This window comes from Drosophila albomicans, chromosome 2L, assembly GCF_009650485.2.
Source record: "Drosophila albomicans strain 15112-1751.03 chromosome 2L, ASM965048v2, whole genome shotgun sequence".
Classification (NCBI taxonomy): Eukaryota; Metazoa; Arthropoda; class Insecta; order Diptera; family Drosophilidae; genus Drosophila; species Drosophila albomicans.
In genome coordinates, this window is record NC_047628.2 from 23334893 (window position 1) to 23361771 (window position 26879).

Consider the following 26879-nt stretch of genomic DNA (forward strand, 5'->3'; position numbering starts at 1 on the left):
AAGAAAACACAAAAAACAGAACCTCGTGTGTATTATATGGTATATATATCCCTTTATATATATACGACAAAAGTAAACTATAAAACCGCACTTGGCAAAGAGTTGTAAATCGAATTAATACAAAACAAAAAACAAAAAAAGCAACTACGTTAAGTTCATTAAATTGTATTGCATTGCGAATGAAAAAGAAAAAAGAAAACATGGAAACTTATATAAGTGAGAAACTGTAACTAAATCTAGACTTATTTGTTAGTTTTTTAATATATATACAAATATATATGTGTATATATATATTTCCATTAACACAAACAAAATAAAAAAAAATATAGTAAATAAAACGAAAGCAAACTGTAAGGCAGCGAACGTACCAAGGATGTTTATAAATTGTTTCGTGAAACAACTAATGTATTTTCAATAATATTTAACTAATATTAATAATAAACAGTGCATAAGTAATTTTAGTAACTATAGAAAATGTTTAAATGAAATTACAAACGAAAATAAATAACAAAAATCATCACACTCTGACGTTGTTTTTCTTATACACAATTTGAATTTGGAATTTTACGCGCGCAGCACGTAATCCTTGCGCTTACCAGTGCTGCCATTTAGAAAATCTACGTAAGCGCAGCCAACCTTAAGTTGGTTCGCATTTGCGTCAACAGCCTACTTCACGTGAGTCAAAAATTGCGCACAGCCTACTTCACACGAGTTAAACATTTCGCAGTCTACTTTGAACATTTTGGAATCAACCAGCATTATTTAATGCATTTTCTGTCATAATTTTTAACTATTATTTCGAAGAAATTCTAATTTTTTAATCAACCAAATTTTTTACACATTTATAGTAAGACCAATCAGAAGTCAATCTAGTATTATTCTCTGTGTATAGTTGTATTTTTAAATTTGGTGCTAACGGTCACACTGGTTATAGGCACGTAAATAAATTGTAGTCTTGTCTTAGACTGTTTTTAAATTATTTTCAATTAAATTGAAAGAAACATGTCTATAGCTAAACGTGTACAGGTATGTTTGCAACCAAACATTTTTTAATCAATATCAATAAAATTAATTGATGTTTACCTACAGCAATGGGCCACATTTGCCAGACAATGGCACATTTACGATTGCACTTGGCAAAATCCTTTCGAGTCCGCTCGGCTGGTCAAGACACATCTGATGGGTCTGCACAAGCCCATCTATCATCCAATGAGTAAGTTGAACACAAAACCAAGTTTCATTATAATAGTTTTAAGTGAAAACGCGTGAAAATACGTTGTTCATTTTACCCGCGTTACGTCACGAGTGTCGCGTGTTTTTGTTACTGTTATTGTGAAGCCGGTCGAAGTGAAATGCAAGTTGAGAAGATTTCCACAAGTTGCAGCAAGTCTAGGTTAGCTTTAAAGAGCCTTTGTTTTCCACAATCAAGTCTAAATCCCAAAACATAAATTGCAGATGATTGCGGCGATCATGTGGTGCTTATTAACACCAAGGAAATAGCGCTACCTGGCGACGAGTGGGTGAAGCGCGTCTATTTCCATCACACAGGCTATCCAGGTGGCGCTTCGTGGACACTTGCTTGGCAACTGCACGAAAAGGATCCCACTATGGTCATGAAGAAGGCCGTGTACAATTCAATGACTGGCAATCTGCAGCGTCGACACACAATGCAACGTTTGCATCTGTTTGCCGATGATCAAGTGCCTGAGGAGATTTTGGCGAATGTCACGAATCAAATACGCACACCACGTACTGTGCCGCAACGACTAGATCATATTGATAAGGAAACGCTGGAGAACTTTCCCGCAATTATGGATTATCCCAAAGATTATGTGCTGCGTTAAAACTGTATTTATTAAGCAAAATATACAAATGGAAAAAGTATAAATCAAGAAGGCGCGACAATTACTTTCACAAAGCACAGGGTGTCTCCGATAGAATTTTCGATTTACTGATAAAGCTATCGATATATTGTTTCAGCCGGCGTGTCGGTAGGCAGTGTGACCAATGGTTGTATATGTTTAGCTTTCAACAATATTCGCTTGAAAAATATTAGCGTTTGCTGTTGAATTCTTTCAATAATAGACGAATTTCGCTGGAAATCTGTTTACATTTGTATTGTGTGGCAAATTGGTGTAGACGCGTTGATATAAGTAAGTTGTCTAAGGTTTACGGGTATATTTGGTATATTTTGCGATTTATGGTGAAATATGGTTCCGGTCACGCTCAATTTTTGCAACACCCACACAAACTTGAAGTTGTGATTGTGTGTGATCTCATTACTTGCAGTTTTTAAGCGTTGTTCCGCGCCAAACAGCTGCTAACATTGCATTAATTAATCTATTAACCGCAAGCCTACATTGTTGATCGTGGGCAACGCCTTTTATCTTATCGCACAACTCGAACTAAAAAGCATAAACGTTTGCCTTTTGTTTGCAGTCTTTCGACGAAACTTGTGCACAACACAACAGCCGGCAATTCATCATAATAGTTTGTCATTAATACCGATTTATTCGCTACAACAACGCCGAAATATGGGCCGTTTGGGTAAAGTTGATCCTAGCAGCTACTCGCAGCCAGAGCTGATAACCACCGAGCACAGCGCCATCAATTGGCAGGTGGACTTTACTAACACTAAGTTGAGAGGCAGCGTCCTGCACAAATTCAATGTGCTGAGCAATGAGCTGGACAAGATCGTAAGTAGTTGAGTTAACATTAGAATGTTGATAATCTCAAATCCCAGCTGGGTATAAAATACAACAAATTTAATTTCACATTGCGGATTTTTGCCTGATTTTAATATTGACATTGTATTCTAATTAAGCTTCCATTAAAACTTCAATTAATTTCTTAGTTATTGGATGTGCGCGATATTGAGGTGAAGAACGCCACGTTGCTAGCTGGCGGCACTGAAGTGCCCATCAACTACTTCATCAGCGATCCCGTGGCCGATATCGGCCAAAAGCTGACGCTGGAGTTGCCAGCCGGCACAGCAAAGGGCAGGTGAGTGCGATAAGTAATCTTTATGATAATTGTAAATAATCCATGCTTATCCTTATCAGTTTAAGCGTACGCATTGATTACGAGACCGCAAACAATGCCAGTGCCCTGCAATGGCTGAGTCCCGCCCAGACACTGGGTAAACAGCATCCCTACATGTTTTCCCAATGCCAATCGATACATGCGCGCTCTGTCATTCCTTGCCAGGATACGCCTGCTGTCAAGTTCAGCTACGATGCGGTTGTTGAGCATCCCAGCGAGCTGACGGCGCTGATGAGCGCCATCATTGACAAACAGGAGGCGGGCAAGACTCACTTTAAGCAAACGGTGCCCGTACCAGCATATTTGGTGGCCATTGCCATTGGAAAGCTGGTGTCACGTCCACTGGGCGAGAATTCAAATGTGTGGGCTGAGGAGGGCATTGTTGATGCTTGCGCCCAGGAGTTTTCGGAAACATCGACTATGTTAAAGACCGCCTCGGATTTGTGCGGTCCTTATGTGTGGAAACAATACGATTTGCTGGTGATGCCTCCGTCCTTTCCCTATGGTGGCATGGAGAATCCTTGCCTGACTTTTGTCACACCCACTTTGCTTGCGGGCGACAAGTCGCTGGCTGATGTGGTGGCCCATGAGATTGCGCACAGCTGGACGGGTAATCTGGTGACCAATAAGAATTTTGAGCATTTCTGGCTGAACGAGGGCTTCACGGTGTTTGTTGAGTCCAAGATTATGGGTCGCTTAGAGGGCGACAAAGAGCTGGACTTTAGGATGCTGAGCAATCTTATCGAACTGCAAGAGTGTGTAAGTACCTAATGATGTATAAGCTACTTTTATGTGAATTTAAATTCCAATTCGTTTGCAGTTGCGTTCACAACTCTCTGATACACCCGAACTCACCAAATTGGTGGTCGATTTGAGTAACTGTGGACCCGATGATGCCTTCTCGCAGGTGCCTTATTATAAGGGCTCCACATTCTTGCGGTATTTGGAAGATCTGTTTGGCGGTCCTTCAGTTTTTGAACCTTTTCTGCGAGACTATCTGAAGAAGTACGCTTACAAATCGATTGAAACCAATGACTTTAAGGAAGCGATCTACGACTACTTCAAGGATTCAGCGCAAAAGGACAAGCTGAGCGTTGTCGACTGGGACTTGTGGTTAAAGGGCGAGGGTATGCCACCCATTATTCCCAAGTAGGTGCAGCTTAAATCATATTTTATAGAACTCGAGAATTAATAATTACTTTTTAGATTCGATGAAACGCTGGCAAATGTCATCAAGGATTTGTCGAATTTGTGGAGCACCCAGACCGTTGAGCAATTGGCCAACAACCCTGAACTGAAGAAACCGATTTCGGTGCATCAACAGATTGCTTTCTTGGGCAAACTGATTGAGAGCAAGGACATTGTTGAGCTAAACGCCCAGAAGATTGATCTGCTGGAGAGCACTTACAATCTGAAGCAATCGAAAAACGCTGAGTTGCGTTTCCGCATCAACCGTTTGATTATTCGTGCTCGTCTAATTGATCGCCTTAATGACATCATTGATTTCGCCAACTCCAATTATCGCATGAAGTTCTGTCGCCCCATATATCGTGATTTGGCTGCTTGGCCCGAGGCTAAGCCCAAGGCTGTGGAGAACTTCCTGAAAGTGAAGGATGAAATGATGGCCATGTGCTCGTCGCAAGTCGAAAAAGACTTGGGCTTGAAATCGGCATAAAGTTAATGTTGCATCGACACGTATATCATTTTGAGAATAACACCTGCATTTTTGAGAATTTAAAATTAAAAGAGAAAGAAAATTTGTTAGTACTCGTATTTCATTCTTGAATTATTTGTTTTTATTAAAAAATAAGCAAAACTACGTTTATAACAAGTTGATTTCCATTTCCATGCTCATTGTATGCAACCCACTCTCTATTCCCCTCTGCTTTCTCTTGATGTGAAATTGCCTTCCCTTTGCTTGATTCGTTTTTTTTTTTTGGGGTGTTTTTGAATTTTGCATTCGAATTGTCGAAAAATTTGTGAATCGCTTTTTGTGCAATTGGCCCAAAGCGTTGCCAATTATTTATAATTTCTTCATATTTTTTTAGCCCAGTTTCGTGGCCTTCTAACATTTATTATTTTTGTACAACTAACCAAATTGTTGTTTACGTTTTGTTTTGTTTTGTTTTTTATGTTTGCTTCAATTTACGAGTCCTAGGCGACAATTTGTTGTTATACATTTAACTTAAAGGTTGTTTAATCTTCAACATTCTTCATCGCTTCTTTTTCTGTTGTCATACAATTTGTTCTTGTCTTGGTTTTAAATTCTTTAAATTTCTGCTCGTAATTTACCTTGTTTTTTTTTTGTTTATACACACACACACAGATATTAAATTAATTATTGTTGTTGCTTGCGGTTTTTGTTTTTGTTTTCGTTTTCCAACTTTACGTTTTGCTTTGTTGTATTTTGTTTTTGGTTTTTTGTTTTTAAACTAATCAACAATTTGTTTTGTTTCTGCGACCCAAAATGCAACCTCAACTTTTTATCTATCGCTGACATTTATAGTGGACAAAAATTTGAGTTTTTTAGTTGTGGTTTTACTATCATCATATAAATTTCATTTTCTTGTTGCTGTTGTTGTTGTTGAGGAATAAAAAGTATCACGCACTAGAATTATCATTGGAACGGGACGTGGATGGACCGGCACCCAGATCATCGCCTACGACGAATGTGGGACTCTGGCGGGACGTTGACGCAACCGGTTGGTAATGATAGCCCTCGCGATAACGCTGATTCGGTTTAATGCGTGCGGTTTGTGTGTGACCCAATGTTGGACGCTGGTTCAGCTCATTGGGTCGTTTGGCTGCAAGTGGATAAAAGCAATAAGTTAATAGGATTCAACTCAAGATATTCTGAAAATTTCATAACAATTTAACGGTTATCAACGCAGTTATTTAATGATAAAAGTGACCAATTGGGGTATCTATTTAACTGCATAACTCACCAGGTATATAAGGCTTTTGATTATAGGACGATTGTTGTTGGTTATATGCATCGGCCGCCGTTGCATTGCCGTTGGTTTGGCTGCTGTGCTGATACTGCGCCAGGCTGTGATTCGACTCTGGCTGCAACTGCAGATCGGTGCTATTAATGGGACTCATCGGCGTCATCTCGCGATCCTCGATGAACAGCTCGCTGGCATCGTCGGGCACCTGTCGATACTGCGACCAGGGCCACGAGGCGATGCCCGACAGCAGTAGCGCCTCCAAGGCGCATATATAGCCAATCAGCTACAATATATCAGAGAATATATATAAATCCTAGAATATATATTTCACATATTATATTTGCTTACGCCTGTCGCTAGGAGCGTGTCCCTGGAGTGCTTGGATACCCATGTGTACTCAGTCGCATACAGCACCATGTGGACGAGGAGCGTGGAGCTCAAAATAAATATTAAACCAATGCTCAGGTACATCCACGTATTCTAAGCAAAAAATAAATGCAAGTACAAATGAATTAAATAGTTTAATTCACTTATTGTTATAGTAGTTAAAAAAAAGGTTTGAAATTTGGATACTAAACATTGCATTATTTTTTATTGCTTGAATTTATTTTGCAGATAATTAATTAAATAAAAATAAATATTCCAATTCGTTTTCAGTGAGTTTATTAAAAGTTCTGACTTAATGTAATACATATATAGTATTATAAGCCACGTCTGTCTATGCAATAACTAGATACATATATATAACTAGATAAATAAATGAGCAAATTATAATAATTTTCACCTTTGTAATTGATTGTTTTATTTAATTTTTTAACAGTTTTTGAAGTTGGAAATATTTTATAAAATGCATTATTTTATATAATATATAATAGTACGTTTTGTATATTGAAAAAATACGTCAAAAGGTTAGTAGTTAGTGCAATCTAATCAAACAGAATGATGGTCAAATCGGAGCAACTTTTTTTTTAAGGTTTAAAGGTCAATTAATAAAGCTTTAGACATATTCTTAGATATGTTCATTTTATAAATTAAAAAAAGAAAACATTTATTACGAACTCTTATATTCAATTTAAATAAACAATAATCTAGTATAGACTATCTTTCTTTATTCTAGCTTACCACTTTCGTCCAGTTGAATGGGAACATTAGCGCTATATGCGATATATCGAGAAAGATCATGAGGCATGTGATGAGTAGCGAGAAGAGCGCACAGAAGACCATCAGCCTCAGGCGTCCGATGAGTGGCAGTAGAAAGAGGCCAACCTGGACTGTGCCCGCGGAGCATTCGCAGGCCAGGCAGACGGCCGAGGATAACTGTAAAAGTGTATAAAAAGAATTTAATAATACCTTATATAGTATACACTCGACAACAATGATTGACTCAAACGTACCACCAATAGTATGCGCACAATCCCTGTAGGCGTTTTCAAGTGTTGCGGATCACAGTGTAGGGCAACGCCCCATGGCAGCGGCGTTTGTTGTTGCTGTTTGTAGTTGGCATGGGAATCCCATGAGGTGCATGTGCCCAATGGCGATTCAAGGGATAGCGAGAGCTCGCCGGCCCTGCTGCCAGCTATTTCAAAGTCCTGCTCATCGTCCAGCTGACAGCAGACCGGCTCCAGCTCCAGCTCACGTATCTCGTCCAGCAGCAGTTCTATCTCGTCCGTGCCATATAGATCAGATACAGACGGTATATAACGTTGGGGTTGTTGCATCGCCCGTTGCGGGATGTGTCCCACATCACCGTTGCGTCTCCTGGGCGTGCAAAATTTGATGCCTCCAGCGGCGCTGACTTTCTTGTCTCTCTCTCTCTCTCTCTGACTCTTCTTTACGTCACCTGTATTTCACCTGCTCCGTTTTGATGTTTCTCTATCTCTCACTCGTATATCTCTCCGTTTCGTTTTCGTCTGCTTCTGCAATAGGTTAACAAGAAAAATATGCCATCAGTTAAGAGCAGTCGATACTCCCTTGTCGCTCATTAGTCGTTCCCATGTTCACATAACCATAATCGTAATTTGATATGAACTGTCACTCATACGCCGCGTATGCCAATCAGCTTTCACTTCATGGAGGTGTCAGGGCTTGTCAGCTATGACAACAAAGTTGCATAAATAAAAGCTGATTTAAGGCAAACATCAAAATTAGATTACAATTGTGAAAAGCGAACTAAATCCTGATAAGTTGTTTATGAAATATTATTGATTTAATTAATACTAATAGTATCGTTTTTTACTTATTATTATTATAATTTTAGGACACTTTAATACAAATCTACAACAAAATAAAGAAGTTTCAATTTTGTGAAGTTTAATATCTATTTTTATACAAGTACTTAACAATATGAAGTAACTTTTATTGAGTACTGGACTCAATATAAAATATATAAAATATTTGTTTGGGAAACTTCACGAGTTAAATGTCAAAACTCCATTAAAAGATCTCAAATTTAGAAATTAATTAACTTAATTGAATTAATTATTGACTGGAAGTTCGCTTAGTGATTATTGATTTAAACGTAAGCAAAAAACAAAAAGAAAAACATAACTGCAAAGCGACTGAGAACACAGCGACAATTAATTGCCACGACTTAACCAACATGGCGTATACTTAATGGCCATGCAAAGAGCATTTGGATGGCGGTCTGTGCACGTGCACGCCTTTTCCGAGCATTCAATTTAATTACGTGTGATTCGGAATGCGATATGCGAGTTGTCGTGAGTTGTGAGACGTGAATGTTGCTGCCAACTCGAAATGAAATCAATTTGATTTCCCTGACTGTAATTCGAATTGCCCCTGCGCGTATGCAATGCTTTTTTTAAGAATACGTTTTTTATGTCACACGCCCAGGCAATTAACACAGATACAAGAGCATGCCATATGAGGCTGTGTGTGTGTGTGTGTGTGTGAGATGCCTACATGAAAGCGATTCCATGGAGAATATAGTGTACATATCGAAAGTCAGACTGCATTTCCTTGAGTTGTCATAATCAGGACATACAAATGAAGGTGGCTGTCGTTGCTGCTGTTATTACAGTTACAGTTATTGTTCGTGTTGTTGTTGCTGTTTCTGTAGTTAGTGCAGGACAACGACTCGTTTGCTAGCAGCAGGACAACAAACAGGCAGGCAGCTGCAGCTGGCCAGTCGACCTGTGGATAGAAGAAGCAAAGTGAAGATGCCACAGGCAGCTGTGTTCCTGCCTGTCAGATTTCTGCCTCACTGCACATATGTCTACATGTAACTCTCTCTCTTTCTGTCGTTCTCTCTCTTTCTCTCTAAGTTTGCTGTCTCTCTCGTTGTCGACAGTCGACAGGCAATGTAACCATTTGTGCTCTCATTCGTGTTATTTTTATGTGAAGTTGTTGCTGCTATTGCTGCTGTTGCTGCTTCTGCTGTCGCCGTTGTCCTTGCTCCAGTTTGCGCGCGAGGTTGTCGCAGCTTCCCCGCTCTCTTCCTCTCTTTCTCTCTGTCCCTCTCTCTTTCTCCTTCTCTATATGCTTATCTAAGGCTGTTATCGCTGCACATCTGCAGCTGAACTGAACTGAGCTGAGCTGCAGCCAAAGCTTCAAGTGTCTAATGAGTGCGCTCTGCTTTCAGCACATCATCTTCATCCTCAACAAGCGGTTCTCCTCCTATGCCTCCATCTCGACCTGGACGTGTGCTATCTATCGTGGCATCTGCTGCTTATGCCGTTAAGCTCTTCACTGTCAAACAATAGAACCAGCTCGCTCTTAGTCCTCTCAACCCTTCTTCTGGCTTCTTGTTACCCATTTGAAATCAATTATGCTCATCTGCATATAAACCGATTTGGACCTGGCTTCCAGTCGAAAAAGTTCCCTTTCTCCCTCCATGCGCACGTAACGGAAGTGCTTCGCATGTAAATTTATTGTCAATCCCTTCTGCTTGTATTTGCTTCATAGTTGAAGCCTGCTACAGTCTCGTGTGTGGGGCGTCGTGGTCGTCGTCATTGTCGTTGGGTTTGATGGAGGTGCCAACGTTTGCTGCATTTCCTATTTATGAACATGCATAGACAATGACCTGACACTCCTCTTGGCCTGCCTTCCCCCTCCCTGCATTAGAAGCACTCCTCGTAGCTTTATATTACATAAGCCTAGATATATTCATAACGGATACTTGGCTGCTCGAGCAGCTGCTGCTTTTTGTTGCACTCAATGGACTATGATGTGTGTGTGTGTGTGTGTGTGGGTTTCACTGTGCTGCATTGGCAAATAACTTTTAATAGAATTTCTAATTGGCTGGACTTGGGCATGCTTCACACTTGTGTGTACATTGAAGCACTCAGTTGTTGGCATTAATAATACCTACATATGTATATTGCTTCTATGTGTATTCTGTTTTAAATCAATGTTATTGAATACGAATTCTATTGTACTTTAAGTGAATATTGTAAGCATTGAATTCACACTTTTCCGCTTGAAGAATTTAATTTATGGAAAACTATTGGCCCTTAAAATTAGCTTGCAAATTGATGAGCACTGAGCAAGAAGCAATAGACAATTCACAATTTTAAGTTTTGTTTGGGAGTTGGAGATGAATGTAAATATATTTTATTTGCTGTCTGTGATGTTTACCATCAATTAGTTGAGACATAAGGAATTTTATAATGGGAAGCTAAACATGGAATCATTTAATGTGTTAATGCCGAAGTTGTTTCCGATGTATGCATGCTAGTTACTAGAAGTAAATGCAACCGAATCCACTTCTTCTTCGCATGGTCTCGCCTTTAATTCTATTGACTGATAAAATATTTACTGAACCAGAACTGATTTTCTACTAACAGTTAAGCTAAGATATATTTGGCCATTGCTCTCTATCAATGTAAACACCACTCCATTTAGAATCCATTTTAGAATCGAATGCAAATAAGTGAAACTATTCCCTTTATATAAATTATTATTATGAAGAATTCCGACTAGCCAGCATATGTTCTATATGTCGCTTAATATTGATTCTTGGTTTGATCTTACAAATATTTAAAAAGGATCCTGCGTAAATATAAATTTAAATCATATATAATTTATATTATTTAATACATAATTATTTATAAATACATTTTATTCTTAAATAAAAATATAACATCCTCATACATCTTAGCATTAATATCATTATTGAATTTCATTTAATTCGCAAGCATAAAGCGATAAACTCGCTAATGATAAATTCGTTCTGCTTAAATCGGTTGCCCATGCTTCGATGTTTGATCATTGTTATGATAAATGTTTATTTTATGCAATCGAGAATATAATATTCCACACACACACACAGACAGAGAGCAAAATTGCATTTTTCGAAGGGCGATTTAGACTTGAGTATCTGATTATGTTCTCGCTGATGTTGATGACGATGATAATGATGATGGCCTGACCGACCTGGGACAGCACCACTTATAATATATACATATAGACGCCTATATATAGAGCACTCATATCACCGTTGCGCCATGTGGCCAATGAGGCAGCATAAAATGTGCTGTCGAGCAAAATGCTGCTGCGATTTATGCCGGGCCAGGCGTCGACTTTTGCCCTGCAAGTTGCGTATATAAATTTGTGCTAAAATATTGGAATTTTATGTTGTTTTGGACGAACTGTTGTTCGGTCTGGCCTGCAGACAACTTGACTCTCGTCCTCAATTCGATGGCCGTGCTCAATGGCGACACGCTCAATGCGGCAGTGGAGCATTGGAGCATTGGAGCAGTGGCAGTGGCAGTTGCAGAAGCCTGAGCTGCCAGTTGCTGTTTCGGATTTTGCCTTTGGCTTTTGGCTTATTATGCCCAGCGCTGGCTGCCCTGGTGCGGAATTATCGATTACGAATGAATATTTCATTAGCAGACATGCAGAACAGGCATTGGGGGCAAATCGTTTGCTACCTTAATACGCTCGCTCGCTATGCTATGCTTTGCTATGCTCTTTGCTTATGCTGACTTCATTGGCTTTCATTTCCGGTGATGGTTCCGGGTCGAGACATTTCATGCCATTCAATTAAAATGCAGTGTTTTTTTTGCGTCCATCTCCTCTTCGCATTTGCAAATGCATTTGCCAAGTTTTTACTTAATGCATAATTCCATTTTTTTCCGTTCCTTCTTTATAATAATTACCAGCAACTGGGTAATTAATGCGCCATCGCGTTGGATGGTGCCAAATGAGCAGCGCGGCGACCAACTGCAGGTCAGTGAGGGGCAGGGGCAAAGTTGGAGTTCAAATCAGGTTAATAGTCGTATTCATTATAAAGCCATCGCAAAGCGGCGGGTTCTATTTGAATTTCGGTATTATATTGCCAGAGAATGAAGTTTGATTTTTAAAAAGTTTTGTGACTACCATAAGTATAGCATACATTGTTAAAAACCTATGATTTATCATAGAATATTTTAAACAAAATGAAGCAAAATTATAGAAAGCGAGCGTAGAGTGCTCTTCTACAGTCCAAGAATATGATATTATAAAGTATTTATATTATAATATAATATTAGAGAAATTAAATTAGGTAAAATATGTAGAAAAGAAGCATCTGCCAAAAGTTAATATTTTAGAATTTGACTCCAAATAAATAATGGAAATTACAATTTATTACAGCTTTAGTAACATTTAAAATCTGTACACGCAAAATATACTATATAAACATAAATGAGTTAAATTTTATGATAGCTCGAGCACGAGAATGTTGAACGTAGAATCATTTTTTTATAATATTTCTTAAGAACTTTTTGTATCCGCCTTTTTCTAAATATTTCAAAAACAATTTTTCTTTATATATTTAGGTTTTTGATTAATGTAGTAAACTTGAGAAGCGGATGCCATTCGTTTCGTTTTTTAGTGCAAATTTTTGTATCAAAGGAATTTTTTAAAGTGTTAGTGCTCGATACTGTAGGTAAGTTGTGGCTTGTTGTTCATCAAATAAATGTAAGATGCTAATAAAATCTGCAATTTAATAGCGAGAGAGCCTTAAACTTAGTTCGTGTTGACGCAAAAAGTATCAAGTAAGTACTCCCAAAGCACATTGAACATGTAGCTTAATTACAAGTTTTCTCTCCCTTGTGTCGAATACGAAATTCAGCCATTTATTCGTGAAATTCTGGCACTGTTGTCTCCACAGATTTTCTGTATCGCCGGGAAGGGAATAATACTTATTAACAAACTCATGACAGATCTATTAGGGACTCATTACCCACTCACGCATGTTCACGCATTCTCACTCTCGTTGTGCCCAATCTCTCTCTCTCACACTCTCACTCACACTCACACTCTCACTCTCTCTTTCTCTCTCGCTTCGCTCTCTCATTTCATCTGCTTGTTAAATCCCGTATAAAGGTGTTTAGAAATAATTATATAGGCAGCTTTCGGGCGCAGATGTTGGCGCTTACGTAAGCTCCTAAAGGGATATTTAGCCACTGGGTAAGCGACTGTATATATGAGTGTGTGTATATGTGTGTGAGTGTTTTATGCATATCATTGTTTTATGTGTGTTTATGCGCGTCTCTCGCTCTCTGTCTGAAATAAACACCTCAGCGCCTCAGCAGTGGCGAAAAGGCCGAAGCTTGTCCGCTCTGTTTGCTCCCCAGACACGTGAGCTTCTCGCCCATAAGTTATACTGTGTATACATATATATATATATATATTATATATATAAAGTAGACCTCGCCATGTCATGGACATGAATGCCGCGACACGCAATCCCCACAAGTCCCAGAACTGCCCCCCGCAACAAAACTCCACGGCCGCATCGCGTTTTCACTTTTGTTAGAAATCTTCGTTTTGGCCTTTTTGTTTTTTTGTTTTTTTTTTTGTTTTACACTACATAAACAGGGGCATTAAATGTGAATGTGAGTTGTGAGTTGTGAATTGTGGATTGGGAGTGAACGCAAATTGTGGCCACAGCTGCGAGAATTCCAGCAGCAAACGTTTGACCACGTCGTGGTCCCAATTTGCGCCCCTCTCAAAAGTGGGTGACGAAGGCGGTGCAACAACCTCGTTTGTAGCCATAGTATTTGATTGCTGCATGCAGCACGCGAATGACCTTGAACCAGTTTCATTTCTAATACGGGCTTGTTGTGTTGCACAAGGGGATGATGTAGCGTAGCAGGCCAACTTAAATGAGAGTATTAATAATGACCAAGAGCCTAAATGCAACTTAATTGCAGACACAAGTGGTCAGTATATTTGTGTAAGTATTTTAGTGTGGGTGTGTGTCATCCAATTGTAGGAATGTGCGTGCGTGTGTGAGTGGGAGGTGAAAGTATATATGTGTGGCAGCTACTATGACAGCAACTAAAAATAAACAAATGAGCCAGCGACTGTGAGTTGGAGTTGAATTTGTAAGCAAGTCTTCGCGAGCCTGTGAACTATGAGCTATGAACTGTGAACTGTGAACTGTGAACTGGAACTAACCAACTAGCTCATGCGACTGCGTGGAGAGAGAGAAAAAGAGTACAATAAGAGGGAGAATGAGAGAGAGAGAGAGCGAGAGAGAGTGCGAGCTTAGCATACTAAGCGGAGAGCGAAAAGGCTGCAGCTGCTGCTTTTGCTCTGCTGTTGTTGTAAAGGATTTCAAGGAAGTAAAATTGCTGCAGACAGGAGTTTGCACAGTTTGCTCTCCTCCACCCCTTCTGCCTAATTCATCCCCCTCGCAGCCCGCCTGTAACTTCCTGTTCTTTTGTACGTCTGTATGGCTGTGTGTGTGTGTTCGAGCATTTTGTTTGTTAGAAAACACGTTGGGCCTGGCCTATGTACCACAACTGCCGCCTCGCTTCAGCGCTTCCCACTCTTTTATTTAACTTTTCATTTTGCTCCAGCCCTGCCATTGCTCCAGCCCTAAACCTACTGCCTGATCCCACTCCATCACTGCTTCCTCTGCTTTCTTTCTCCTATTCCTAACTCCTACTCCATGCTCTCCACTCTCTTCCTTCCCGCTACTCCCTCACTACCCTGCGTTTGTTCCACGCTACTTCAAAGTGTTATATTGACATTTGGCTACAATTTGAGCTGTCCAAAACATAATGATTTATGCTGTTCTGCATATGTACACACACACACACACACACACACACACACACACATAGACACGCAAACACAACTAATGTATGTATGTGTGTGCCATGTAATCGTTGCTCTATTTTTGGGCAACGCTGCAAAACATGCTATGCGTTTTTTTTTTTTTTTTGGTGGATTGTGGGTGTTTCGTTCGCATTTCGTGTATATAACTAGTTAAAATAAATTTTTTGCTGTTTTTTTTTTATGTTTTATTCGCATTGCTTTTCCATTTTCATTTCGTTTTTCTTTTTGCACTTGACCCACCTTTTTTTTGCTTGTAGTTTTATTTTCAACTGCTGTGTGTGAGATTATGGGTTTTTGTGTGTGTGTGAAATGCGCGGCACGTTCCAAAAATGACAAGTTTCTATTTCGGTTTCGATATTTCTATTGCTTTGACAAGGGCACAACGGGAAATCTATGAAAATGGCCTTTTTATATGCTTTTAAATGTTGACTGTGTGCGAGAGCTTGTGTGTTTAATGTGTATGTGTGTGTTTGTTTGTGTTGGTGTGTGGGTGTGCTTGCGTTAGCTATGCTCGTCAAGTTTTATGTCAGTTCATTCATCGGCCAAATTTCGGGCACAGGACGCAGGCTGTTGTCGCCTCTGCATGTGTGTGAATGTGTGTACTGTGAGTGTTCTGTGTGTGTGTGTGTGTGTGTGTGTGTTTGTGTGCGTGCCTGCTGCTGCCAATGTCAGATTTGTATTTCAGCGTAGTCGCTTCGCCTGCCTGCATATTTTCATTTTCATTTCGAAGCTTTTCCTTTTCCCTTTTTGTTGTTGCTTTTAATTTGCATTAAGCACTTGCAATTATTGGATTTTCCTTTTACTTTCGATTATTCAATTTGTAATTCGCATTTTCTCTTTACTTTATTTTTTTTCGTACTTTGTGCTGTGTTGTGTTGTGTGTTTTATTTGTATTTCGTATTTTTCACACACGCAGCGGGCACACAAAAATCATTATTCGGTGCGCCCAAAAGTATGCAACGTTTTTCAGTGCTGTCTTTTCGGGCCATGCTGCTTTCAACATTTGCTTACACACACATGCACATAACACATAGAAAGACGCACTCACGGACACAAGCACACAGGCTCACAGGCTGTGGCACACACACATACACCCATATACACAATAGGCAGAGATAGCCTAGGCAGCAGACACACGCGTTCGTTCGCGGCACGTTCTGCCTTTTGGGTGTGAGGTCGGAGCGCGACAACGACGACAACAACGACAACAACGACGACGACGACGACGACGACGTGCAACGCAAAGTAGCAGCAGCAGCAGCGGCAACAACAGCAGCAACAACAACAACAACAGCGACAACAAGCCACGGGCAGCGAGGAAAATAGCCTCAAAGAATTATCGAGTTGGCCACGAAAAATTGACGACAACCGACAACGTTGAAAGCCAGCAAAAGACTGAGAGCCAAATTGCCAATGAACCGCTGTAGCTTGCAGCTGAGACCCAAAGCTAAAGAGAGTAAGAAAGAAAGATACTGAGAGAGAGCGAAATCCTTTGCAGAATTCAACTGGTTCCGGAACTTGGTAATCGTTTTGCTGTGCGGGCAAATTAAAAGTAACACGGAGACGTGCATTGTGGCGATTTATTAATACTCTGCATAAATTTATGTATTTAGTTTTCATACAAACATTACTACGATCCCAAACTTAATTTAAATTATAAATAATAATATAAATTATAAATTTGGTCGCGAATATGTTATTATTGCAAGTCTATAGCAAAACCCATTCTCTTTTGTTACAATTTCTGAAGCTGACTACTACGAGCACTAGCTCTGTGATCATTGGCTATCTTGTTGAGATTTGCTTTAATAACTGACGTCTTTATACATTTACACGTATATCTAACATATATTTACATTTAAACTCTTTGGATAGGTAATTTGTGGCCCTGAAAAGGGCCTTCTACTTTAGGTGTGTAGGTTGTGCAAAGAAATCGAATTACTTTGAGCTCGTGTACTTGGTGACAGCCTTGGTTCCCTCACTGACAGCGTGCTTGGCCAATTCTCCAGGCAGTAAGAGACGGACAGCGGTTTGGATTTCCCGACTGGTGATAGTCGACCGCTTGTTGTAGTGAGCCAAACGGGAGGCCTCGGCAGCAATGCGCTCGAAAATGTCGTTCACAAAGCTGTTCATGATGCTCATTGCCTTCGATGAGATACCGGTGTCAGGATGGACCTGCTTCAGCACTTTGTAGATGTAGATGGCATAACTTTCCTTCCTCTTGCGCTTCTTCTTCTTGTCATTCTTGGTGATATTCTTCTGCGCTTTGCCAGCCTTCTTGGCTGCCTTTCCACTAGTCTTGGGCGGCATTTTTCAAATTCACTTTAAAAATTCACTTCACTGATATTTTGCTAGAGATCCAAAACACGTCCAATTTATACTTTTATTGTAGCAACGCTTTCCGTTAGACGAGCTCTCATCGAAACCGGTTATCAGCAGCAGCTGTCATCCCTTAACGGAACGAGTAGGTAGCTCGGAAAAGTATAAATAGCTGGCAATGAATTCATGTGTCCACAATATTCGAAATTTGTGTGTGAAACAGTGAAGTTAGAAATAATAAATAAAAATGTCTGGTCGTGGTAAAGGTGGCAAAGTTAAGGGAAAGTCAAAGTCTCGTTCCAACCGCGCTGGTCTTCAGTTCCCCGTTGGCCGTATTCACCGACTGCTTCGCAAGGGCAACTATGCCGAGCGTGTTGGTGCTGGTGCTCCTGTGTACCTGGCTGCTGTGATGGAATACTTGGCTGCTGAAGTTTTGGAGTTGGCTGGTAACGCAGCCCGTGACAACAAGAAGACTAGGATTATCCCTCGTCATCTGCAATTGGCCATCCGCAACGATGAGGAGTTGAACAAACTGCTTTCGGGTGTCACCATTGCCCAGGGCGGTGTTTTGCCTAATATTCAGGCTGTTCTCTTGCCCAAGAAGACCGAAAAGAAGGCTTAAATTCAAATTTAAACTCGCATATAACACAAATCAACTAAAACCCAAAACGTCCTTTTCAAGACGACCAAATATTTATTAAAGAGAATCATTTTTTTAATATACTTAAGTAATTATATCGATATTCGTTCAGAAATGCTGTATTGAGTATCTTCACATGAGCAAAGAATCTACACTGCTCACGTGGTACAGTTGTGTCAAAAAGTGTCTTAAAATGTCGATTTTCACATAAGCAAAGTATTTGCACTGAACACGAGGTACAGTTGTGTCGAAAAGTATCGTAATATGTTTAACACGCTGCATCGGTAAACTATAAAATTTTTTTTTGAGGATTTTTTACTAATGAACACAATATAATAAATTTTTAGAAAAAATGTTAAAAGCCATTAAATTATTTACAAGTCGCCGTGTAAAAACAACTTATTTGTTTGTATCGTAGAATTTAACTGGGACAATCTGAATGAAATTGAGGAAATTATTCTTTCTATCTACAATTTTTAGTGCTGTTTTAGTTTCGTTGTTTACTTTTATTTAATAGTTAAAATATATTGATTATCTTCTCTTTTAGTGAATGTTTTGGTGGTCCTGAAAAGGACCGATTGATGTGGGTTTTGAGTTTGTACTTTGTAGTAGATACAAATTTTCTTAGCCGCCGAAACCGTACAGAGTGCGGCCTTGCCTCTTCAGAGCGTACACAACATCCATGGCTGTGACTGTCTTCCTTTTGGCGTGTTCGGTGTATGTGACTGCATCACGGATAACGTTTTCCAAGAAAACCTTCAGCACACCACGAGTTTCCTCATAAATAAGACCAGAGATGCGCTTCACACCGCCGCGACGAGCTAGACGACGGATAGCTGGCTTCGTGATACCCTAGATGTTATCACGCAACACTTTGCGATGACGCTTTGCGCCACCTTTTCCCAAGCCTTTGCCACCTTTACCACGACCAGTCATTTTTCACTCTTAATATTTTACTTTACACTCACCGAAGTCAGAAAGATACTGTTGTTCGGTCCGACTCAAACGCCTCTATTTATACTCAAAGATACAAAAACCAGAAAGAGTCAGCAATATGTATCTACGTGCTGCTCGCACGCTAACACGCTGGCACGCTGGCATGGCAACAACAACCCGATCGCTCGTTCTCGCTCTCGCTCGGCAACCCACCACCAGTTTTACTATAAATACGAGAGCCGAATCGCTTCGTCCGATTATTGTGTTTTAACATTTGCTGTGTGAAGTAAAATTGTGAAATAAAAATGGCTCGTACTAAGCAGACTGCTCGTAAATCGACCGGAGGCAAGGCGCCTCGTAAGCAGCTGGCAACTAAGGCGGCTCGTAAGAGTGCGCCAGCCACCGGCGGTGTGAAGAAGCCTCATCGTTATCGCCCCGGTACTGTTGCCCTGCGTGAGATCCGTCGTTACCAGAAGAGCACAGAGTTGCTGATCCGCAAGCTGCCTTTCCAGCGCTTGGTGCGTGAAATTGCTCAGGATTTCAAGACCGATCTGCGTTTCCAGAGCTCTGCCGTGATGGCACTGCAGGAAGCTAGTGAAGCCTACTTGGTTGGCCTGTTCGAAGATACTAACTTGTGCGCTATCCATGCCAAGCGTGTCACCATCATGCCGAAAGATATTCAGCTGGCCAGACGTATTCGTGGCGAACGTGCTTAAATTGTGACAACGTTGTGCGTTGTGCTTGTCAAGCATCAAATTATCAAACAATCGGTCCTTTTCAGGACCACAATTTTATTGAAAGAAGATTTACATTTTTCTTTAATTACTTTAGTATTATATTAAAATAATGTACAAGTTAAAAATATATAAATAAGGGCGTGCTTAATGATTCTCAGATACTATTGTATCTACATTTATATTAAATAAAATTTAGCTAATGAAAATAGCGCCGTCGCTGTTACGCTGTTGAAATGTGGTTTTATTTGCCAAACAATACTGCATATTGAAAGAAAGATACACTTCAAACCAGTGACAATTTCTCTAGAAGATACATTAAATAATTTTAATAATTTATTATAGATCAGTGTATATGAATAAAATAATACATTTAAATGAATAATAATACGAGAACGTAAATATTTATTAAATTTCTTTTGCATTACACTCTTCATACGTTGAATGTTATGTATGTACATATGATTGTACTTACTTTGTACTGTCTAATGGTAAAGATGGTTTAATACGAATGAAATGCATATTAAAATGATAGAATTTTGTAGATATTGAACAAATCGTTTAAGAAAATTATATTAAATAAGTAATATATTTAAAAATTCTATTTTTTACATTTATTTCGATTTTTCCATATCAATTTTCAATAGCTTATAACTCTATGAGGTCGCTTGGTTTTCACTGTACATGGTCAAGTTTGAACCAAAATTAAAAATATGAGCAATAAATTATATTTATATTAAATAATACATTTAACAACATAATTGTTCAAAGAACTTGTTTTCAGATTCAAATATTGTATTTTTATTGTTTTTATATTTATAAATTGAGTTTTTTATATGATAATTGTTTTTGTGTAGACACAAAGTTGAATTTAAGGTGAAATTTTAAAACACAGTGAGTAATTGTAGATGAATGCAATTAATTTTATTTGGTTGTTCGAATATTTAAGCAAATATTTCGATACATAACTATTAAAATATCAAACTATTAACTATAGTAAATATTAAATAAAGAATAGGTTAATGGCAAACTTGTTTGGCGGAAACGTTCACCGCTGTAAACATTCGCGTTGCGCCTTTCTACTCGATTCTCACAAAATCGGGTGACCAACCAAATTCAACCACCAACTGTAAATTCCGTTAAAATTGATTTTAGTGTGAAAGTAAAGCAAAACAAAGTGAAGTGAAATATGTCAGACTCCGCAGTTGCAACATCCGCATCTCCTGTGGCTGCCCCGCCAGCGACACCCGCAGCCGAGAAAAAGGTGGCTGCCAAGAAAGCAGCATCTGCATCGAAAGTGAAGAAGCCGGCAGTTCCTCCATCACATCCTCCAACTCAGCAAATGGTGGACGCATCAATCCTGAACCTAAAGGAGCGTGGTGGCTCGTCGCTTATGGCAATCAAGAAGTACATCAGTGCCACATACAAGTGCGACGCCCAGAAATTGGCACCATTCATTAAGAAGTACCTGAAGAGCGCTGTTGCTAGTGGAAAACTTATCCAAGCTAAAGGCAAGGGCGCATCTGGTTCGTTCAAATTGTCTGCATCTGCCAAAAAGGATCCGAAGCCAAAAGCCAAGGCTGCCTCAGTGGAGAAGAAACCGAAGAAGGTCGCTGCATCAGCAGCAGCAGCTAAGAAGAAGACTGCCGGCACCAAGGCGAAGAAAGCAGCTGGGTCCGCTGAGAAGAAACCAAGCAAAGCTGTAGCAACCAAGAAGACCGCTGAAAAGAAGAAGGCTGAGAAAGCAAAGGCTAAGGAGGCCAAGAAGAGTGGTACAGTAAAAAGCAAGCCCACAACAGCAAAGGCGGCGGCCAAGTCGAGTGCTGCAAAGCCAAAAGCACCAAAGCCCAAGACCGCAACTGCCAAGCCGAAGCCAAAGAAGGCAGCAGCGGCAGCATCGCCAAAGAAAGCCGCAGTGGCTGCTAAGAAACCCAAGGCAAAAACTGCAGCTGCAGCCAAGAAATAAGAAGAGAGCACAAGGACATTGAAGATTGTCGTGCACAAGTTTCAAGACTATGAAATTTGTTATTTAACAAAGCCCTTTTCAGGGCTACTAATTTTATATCAAAAGAGAAATGAGTTTTCAAGTTATGTGATATTAAGAGATGACTTTTATGACTATAACAGAATCGTATTTTTAACACAAAGCATCATTTAAGGCGTGAGCCAGGTAGCTAAATAAAAAATCCCTATAGCAAACAATAGTAATATAAGAAACTCAACCTTTCGACAACACGCAATACCTCTTATGAAGTTCTCTGTTCTCACTAAACCAAAAAAGTACAGTCCCGTCTCGGTTGAAAATTTGTAAATGCTGGTCTAACGCCGTATTTTTAGGTATACCTTCATTATGCACTATTATTAATATTTATATTTAAATTTCAACTCTTTGGATAGGTAATTTTGTGGCCCTGAAAAGGGCCTTTTACTTTTAGGTGTGTAGGTTGTGCAAAGAAATCGAATTACTTCGAGCTCGTGTACTTGGTGACAGCCTTGGTTCCCTCACTGACAGCGTGCTTGGCCAATTCTCCAGGCAGCAAGAGACGGACAGCGGTTTGGATTTCCCGACTGGTGATAGTCGAGCGCTTGTTGTAGTGAGCCAAACGGGAGGCCTCGGCAGCAATGCGCTCGAAAATGTCGTTCACAAAGCTGTTCATGATGCTCATTGCCTTCGATGAGATACCGGTGTCAGGATGGACCTGCTTCAGCACTTTGTAGATGTAGATGGCATAACTTTCCTTCCTCTTGCGCTTCTTCTTCTTGTCATTCTTGGTGATATTCTTCTGCGCTTTGCCAGCCTTCTTGGCTGCCTTTCCACTAGTCTTGGGCGGCATTTTTCAAATTCACTTTAAAAATTCACTTCACTGATATTTTGCTAGAGATCCAAAACACGTCCAATTTATACTTTTATTGTAGCAACGCTTTCCGTTAGACGAGCTCTCAACGCGACCGGTTTTCAGCACCAGCTGTCATCCCTTAACGGAACGAGTAGGTAGCTGGAAAAAGTATAAATAGCTGGCAATGGTTGCATGTGGCAGCAACATTCGAGTTTTGTGTGTGTGAAACAGTGAAGTAACAAATAATAATAAAAATGTCTGGTCGTGGTAAAGGTGGCAAAGTTAAGGGAAAGGCAAAGTCTCGTTCCAACCGCGCTGGTCTTCAGTTCCCGTTGGCCGTATTCACCGTCTGCTTCGCAAGGGCAACTATGCCGAGCGTGTTGGTGCTGGTGCTCCTGTGTACTTGGCTGCTGTGATGGAGTACTTGGCCGCTGAAGTTTTGGAGTTGGCTGGTAACGCAGCCCGTGACAACAAGAAGACTAGGATTATCCCTCGTCATCTGCAATTGGCCATCCGCAACGATGAGGAGTTGAACAAACTGCTTTCGGGTGTCACCATTGCCCAGGGCGGTGTTTTGCCTAATATTCAGGCTGTTCTCTTGCCCAAGAAGACCGAAAAGAAGGCTTAAATTCAAATTCAAACCCGCATATAACACAAATCAACCGAAACCCAAAACGTCCTTTTCAGGACGACCAAAAATTTACTAAAGAGAATAATCTTTCTAATATTCAAAAATAATTATATTTATATTCATTCATTCTTGAGCAAAGTATCTAAATGGCGCACGAGTTACAGTTGCGTCAAAAATGACTTTCAAATTCCGATCTTTACAAGAGCAAAGTATCTGCTCTGTACAAGGGGTACAGTTGTGTCAAAAAGTATTTGAATATTTTGATCTTCACATGGACAAAGTATCTGCAGTGTACACGAGGTACAGTTGTGTCAAAAAGTATTTTAAAATGTACAACACGCTGCAGCGTTTTTTTTTTTTAATATTAACATCTCACAAATGAACAAATTTATTTATTTGTATCTTAGAATTAAATTCTACAGAATACCAGGGGCAATCTGGATGAATTTGAGGGAGTTATTCTCTAATGTTAATCAAAATATAGTTTTTAGTTTCTTTATTTTTGACAATATATACATATTGATTTTATTCTCTTTTAATGAATTTTTTGGTGGTCCTGAAAAGGACCGATTTATGTGGGTTTTAAGTTTGCATTTTGTAGTAGATACAAATTTTCTTAGCCGCCGAAACCGTACAGAGTGCGGCCTTGCCTCTTCAGAGCGTACACAACATCCATGGCTGTGACTGTCTTCCTCTTGGCGTGTTCGGTGTATGTGACTGCATCACGGATAACGTTTTTCCAAGAAAACCTTCAGCACACCACGAGTTTCCTCATAAATAAGACCAGAGATGCGCTTCACACCGCCACGACGAGCTAGACGACGGATAGCTGGCTTCGTGATACCCTGGATGTTATCACGCAACACTTTGCGATGACGCTTTGCGCCACCTTTTCCCAAGCCCTTTGCCACCTTTACCACGACCAGTCATTTTTCACTTTTAGTATTTTACTTTACACTCACCGAAGTCAGAAAGATACTGTTGTTCGGTCCGACTCAAACGCCTCTATTTATACTCAAAGATACAAAAACCAGAAAGAGTCAGCAATATGTATCTACGTGCTGCTCGCACGCTAACACGCTGGCACGCTGGCATGGCAACAACCCGATCGCTCGTTCTCGCTCTCGCTCGGCAACCCACCACCAGTTTTACTATAAATACGAGAGCCGAATCGCTTCGTCCGATTATTGTGTTTTAACATTTGCTGTGTGAAGTAAAAATTGTGAAATAAAAATGGCTCGTACTAAGCAGACTGCTCGTAAATCGACCGGAGGCAAGGCGCCTCGTAAGCAGCTGGCAACTAAGGCGGCTCGTAAGAGTGCGCCAGCCACCGGCGGTGTGAAGAAGCCTCATCGTTATCGCCCCGGTACTGTTGCCCTGCGTGAGATCCGTCGTTACCAGAAGAGCACAGAGTTGCTGATCCGCAAGCTGCCTTTCCAGCGCTTGGTGCGTGAAATTGCTCAGGATTTCAAGACCGATCTGCGTTTCCAGAGCTCTGCCGTGATGGCACTGCAGGAAGCTAGTGAAGCCTACTTGGTTGGCCTGTTCGAAGATACTAACTTGTGCGCTATCCATGCCAAGCGTGTCACCATCATGCCGAAAGATATTCAGCTGGCCAGACGTATTCGTGGCGAACGTGCTTAAATTGTGACAACGTTGTGCGTTGTGCTTGTCAAGCATCAAATTATCAAACAATCGGTCCTTTTCAGGACCACAATTTTATTGAAAGAAGATTTACATTTTTCTTTAATTACTTTAGTATTATATTAAAATAATGTACAAGTTAAAAATATATAAATAAGGGCGTGCTTAATGATTCTCAGATACTATTGTATCTACATTTATATTAAATAAATTTAGCTAATGAAAATAGCGCCGTCGCTGTTACGCTGTTGAAATGTGGTTTTATTTGCCAAACAATACTGCATATTGAAAGAAAGATACACTTCAAACCAGTGACAATTTCTCTAGAAGATACATTAAATAATTTAATAATTTATTATAGATCAGTGTATATGAATAAAATAATACATTTAAATGAATAATAATACGAGAACGTAAATATTTATTAAATTTCTTTTGCATTACACTCTTCATACGTTGAATGTTATGTATGTACATATGATTGTACTTACTTTGTACTGTCTAATGGTAAAGATGGTTTAATACGAATGAAATGCATATTAAAATGATAGAATTTTGTAGATATTGAACAAATCGTTAAGAAAATTATATTTAAATAAGTAATATATTTAAAAATTCTATTTTTTACATTTATTTCGATTTTTCCATATCAATTTTCAATAGCTTATAACTCTATGAGGTCGCTTGGTTTTCACTGTACATGGTCCAGTTTGAACCAAAATTAAAAATATGAGCAATAAATTATATTTATATTAAATAATACATTTAACAACATAATTGTTCAAAGAACTTGTTTTCAGATTCAAATATTGTATTTTTATTGTTTTTATATTTATAAATTGAGTTTTTTATATGATAATTGTTTTTGTGTAGACACAAAGTTGAATTTAAGGTGAAATTTTAAACACAGTGAGTAATTGTAGATGAATGCAATTAATTTTATTTGGTTGTTCGAATATTTAAGCAAATATTTCGATACATAACTATTAAAATATCAAACTATTAACTATAGTAAATATTAAATAAAGAATAGGTTAATGGCAAACTTGTTTGGCGGAAACGTTCACCGCTGTAAACATTCGCGTTGCGCCTTTTCTACTCGATTCTCACAAAATCGGGTGACCACCCAAATTCAACCACAACTGTAAATTCCGTTTAAAATTGATTTTAGTGTGAAAGTAAAGCAAAACAAAGTGAAGTGAAATATGTCAGACTCCGCAGTTGCAACATCCGCATCTCCTGTGGCTGCCCCGCCAGCGACACCCGCAGCCGAGAAAAAGGTGGCTGCCAAGAAAGCAGCATCTGCATCGAAAGTGAAGAAGCCGGCAGTTCTCCATCACATCCTCCAACTCAGCAAATGGTGGACGCATCAATCCTGAACCTAAAGGAGCGTGGTGGCTCGTCGCTTATGGCAATCAAGAAGTACATCAGTGCCACATACAAATGCGACGCCCAGAAATTGGCACCATTCATTAAGAAGTACCTGAAGAGCGCTGTTGCTAGTGAAAACTTATCCAAGCTAAAGGCAAGGGCGCATCTGGTTCGTTCAAATTGTCTGCATCTGCCAAAAAGGATCCGAAGCCAAAAGCCAAGGCTGCCTCAGTGGAGAAGAAACCGAAGAAAGTCGCTGCATCAGCAGCAGCAGCTAAGAAGAAGACTGCCGGCACCAAGGCGAAGAAAGCAGCTGGGTCCGCTGAGAAGAAACCAAGCAAAGCTGTAGCAACCAAGAAGACCGCTGAAAAGAAGAAGGCTGAGAAAGCAAAGGCTAAGGAGGCCAGGAAGAGTGGTACAGTAAAAGCCAAGCCCACAACAGCAAAGGCGGCGGCCAAGTCGAGTGCTGCAAAGCAAAAGCACCAAAGCCCAAGACCGCAACTGCCAAGCCGAAGCCAAAGAAGGCAGCAGCGGCAGCATCGCCAAAGAAAGCCGCAGTGGCTGCTAAGAAACCCAAGGCAAAAACTGCAGCTGCAGCCAAGAAATAAGAAGAGAGCACAAGGACATTGAAAGATTGTCGTGCACAAGTTTCAAGACTATGAAATTTGTTATTTAACAAAGCCCTTTTCAGGGCTACTAATTTTATAT

General features: G+C 39.9%; 6 protein-coding genes and 4 pseudogenes across 9 annotated transcripts; 5 read left to right on the forward strand and 5 right to left on the reverse strand.

Moving 5' to 3' along the window:
• The first annotated feature begins 771 nt into the window (after window positions 1–771).
• LOC117564465 (39S ribosomal protein L13, mitochondrial) lies at window positions 772–4859 on the forward strand. 3 transcript variants are annotated; one of them, XM_034243252.2, is made up of 7 exons: window positions 808–1026; window positions 1090–1213; window positions 2440–2696; window positions 2855–3003; window positions 3063–3801; window positions 3863–4191; window positions 4249–4859. In XM_034243252.2, exons 1-7 carry the CDS (start codon window positions 1003–1005, stop codon window positions 4715–4717), a joined length of 2091 nt encoding a protein of 696 aa, XP_034099143.1. In that variant the 5' UTR covers window positions 808–1002; the 3' UTR covers window positions 4718–4859. The 3 variants fall into 3 exon arrangements, with proteins under 3 accessions (XP_034099145.1, XP_034099143.1, XP_034099144.1); XM_034243253.2 differs by lacking the exons at window positions 808–1026; window positions 1090–1213 and adding an exon at window positions 2024–2153; XM_034243254.2 differs by lacking the exons at window positions 2440–2696; window positions 2855–3003; window positions 3063–3801; window positions 3863–4191; window positions 4249–4859 and adding an exon at window positions 1456–1895 and having other exon boundaries at window positions 772–1026.
• Window positions 4860–5335: 476 nt separating this feature from the next.
• LOC117565130 (uncharacterized) lies at window positions 5336–16458 on the reverse strand. Of its 2 annotated transcripts, none has more exons than XM_034244099.2 (6): window positions 16108–16458; window positions 7385–7906; window positions 7113–7307; window positions 6339–6470; window positions 5988–6273; window positions 5336–5846 (listed from the first exon to the last, which is right to left on the reverse strand). In XM_034244099.2, the coding sequence occupies exons 2-6, from the start codon at window positions 7706–7708 to the stop codon at window positions 5644–5646; spliced, it is 1140 nt and encodes a 379-aa protein (XP_034099990.1). In that variant the 5' UTR covers window positions 7709–7906; window positions 16108–16458; the 3' UTR covers window positions 5336–5643. The 2 variants fall into 2 exon arrangements, with proteins under 2 accessions (XP_034099990.1, XP_034099989.1); XM_034244098.2 differs by having other exon boundaries at window positions 15300–16458.
• A 516-nt stretch (window positions 16459–16974) lies between these two features.
• On the reverse strand, window positions 16975–17418 carry LOC117566019 (histone H2B). The gene has a single exon (XM_034245447.2). The coding sequence runs from the start codon at window positions 17367–17369 to the stop codon at window positions 16998–17000; it is 372 nt and encodes a 123-aa protein (XP_034101338.1). The 5' UTR covers window positions 17370–17418; the 3' UTR covers window positions 16975–16997.
• A 161-nt stretch (window positions 17419–17579) lies between these two features.
• On the forward strand, window positions 17580–18121 carry LOC117566016 (histone H2A-like). The gene has a single exon (XM_034245446.2). It carries the CDS (start codon window positions 17626–17628, stop codon window positions 17998–18000), a length of 375 nt encoding a protein of 124 aa, XP_034101337.1. The 5' UTR covers window positions 17580–17625; the 3' UTR covers window positions 18001–18121.
• A 381-nt stretch (window positions 18122–18502) lies between these two features.
• LOC117566022 (histone H4-like) lies at window positions 18503–19004 on the reverse strand (annotated as a pseudogene).
• Window positions 19005–20825: 1821 nt separating this feature from the next.
• Window positions 20826–21737, forward strand: LOC117566015 (histone H1-like). Its single transcript, XM_034245445.2, has one exon. It carries the CDS (start codon window positions 20878–20880, stop codon window positions 21652–21654), a length of 777 nt encoding a protein of 258 aa, XP_034101336.1. The 5' UTR covers window positions 20826–20877; the 3' UTR covers window positions 21655–21737.
• Window positions 21738–22124: 387 nt separating this feature from the next.
• On the reverse strand, window positions 22125–22572 carry LOC117566020 (histone H2B). Its single transcript, XM_034245448.2, has one exon. It carries the CDS (start codon window positions 22520–22522, stop codon window positions 22151–22153), a length of 372 nt encoding a protein of 123 aa, XP_034101339.1. The 5' UTR covers window positions 22523–22572; the 3' UTR covers window positions 22125–22150.
• Window positions 22573–22750: 178 nt separating this feature from the next.
• Window positions 22751–23201, forward strand: LOC117566018 (histone H2A-like; annotated as a pseudogene).
• Window positions 23202–23693: 492 nt separating this feature from the next.
• On the reverse strand, window positions 23694–24086 carry LOC117566021 (histone H4-like; annotated as a pseudogene).
• A 1876-nt stretch (window positions 24087–25962) lies between these two features.
• LOC117564639 (histone H1-like) lies at window positions 25963–26790 on the forward strand (annotated as a pseudogene).
• Window positions 26791–26879: the final 89 nt, after the last annotated feature.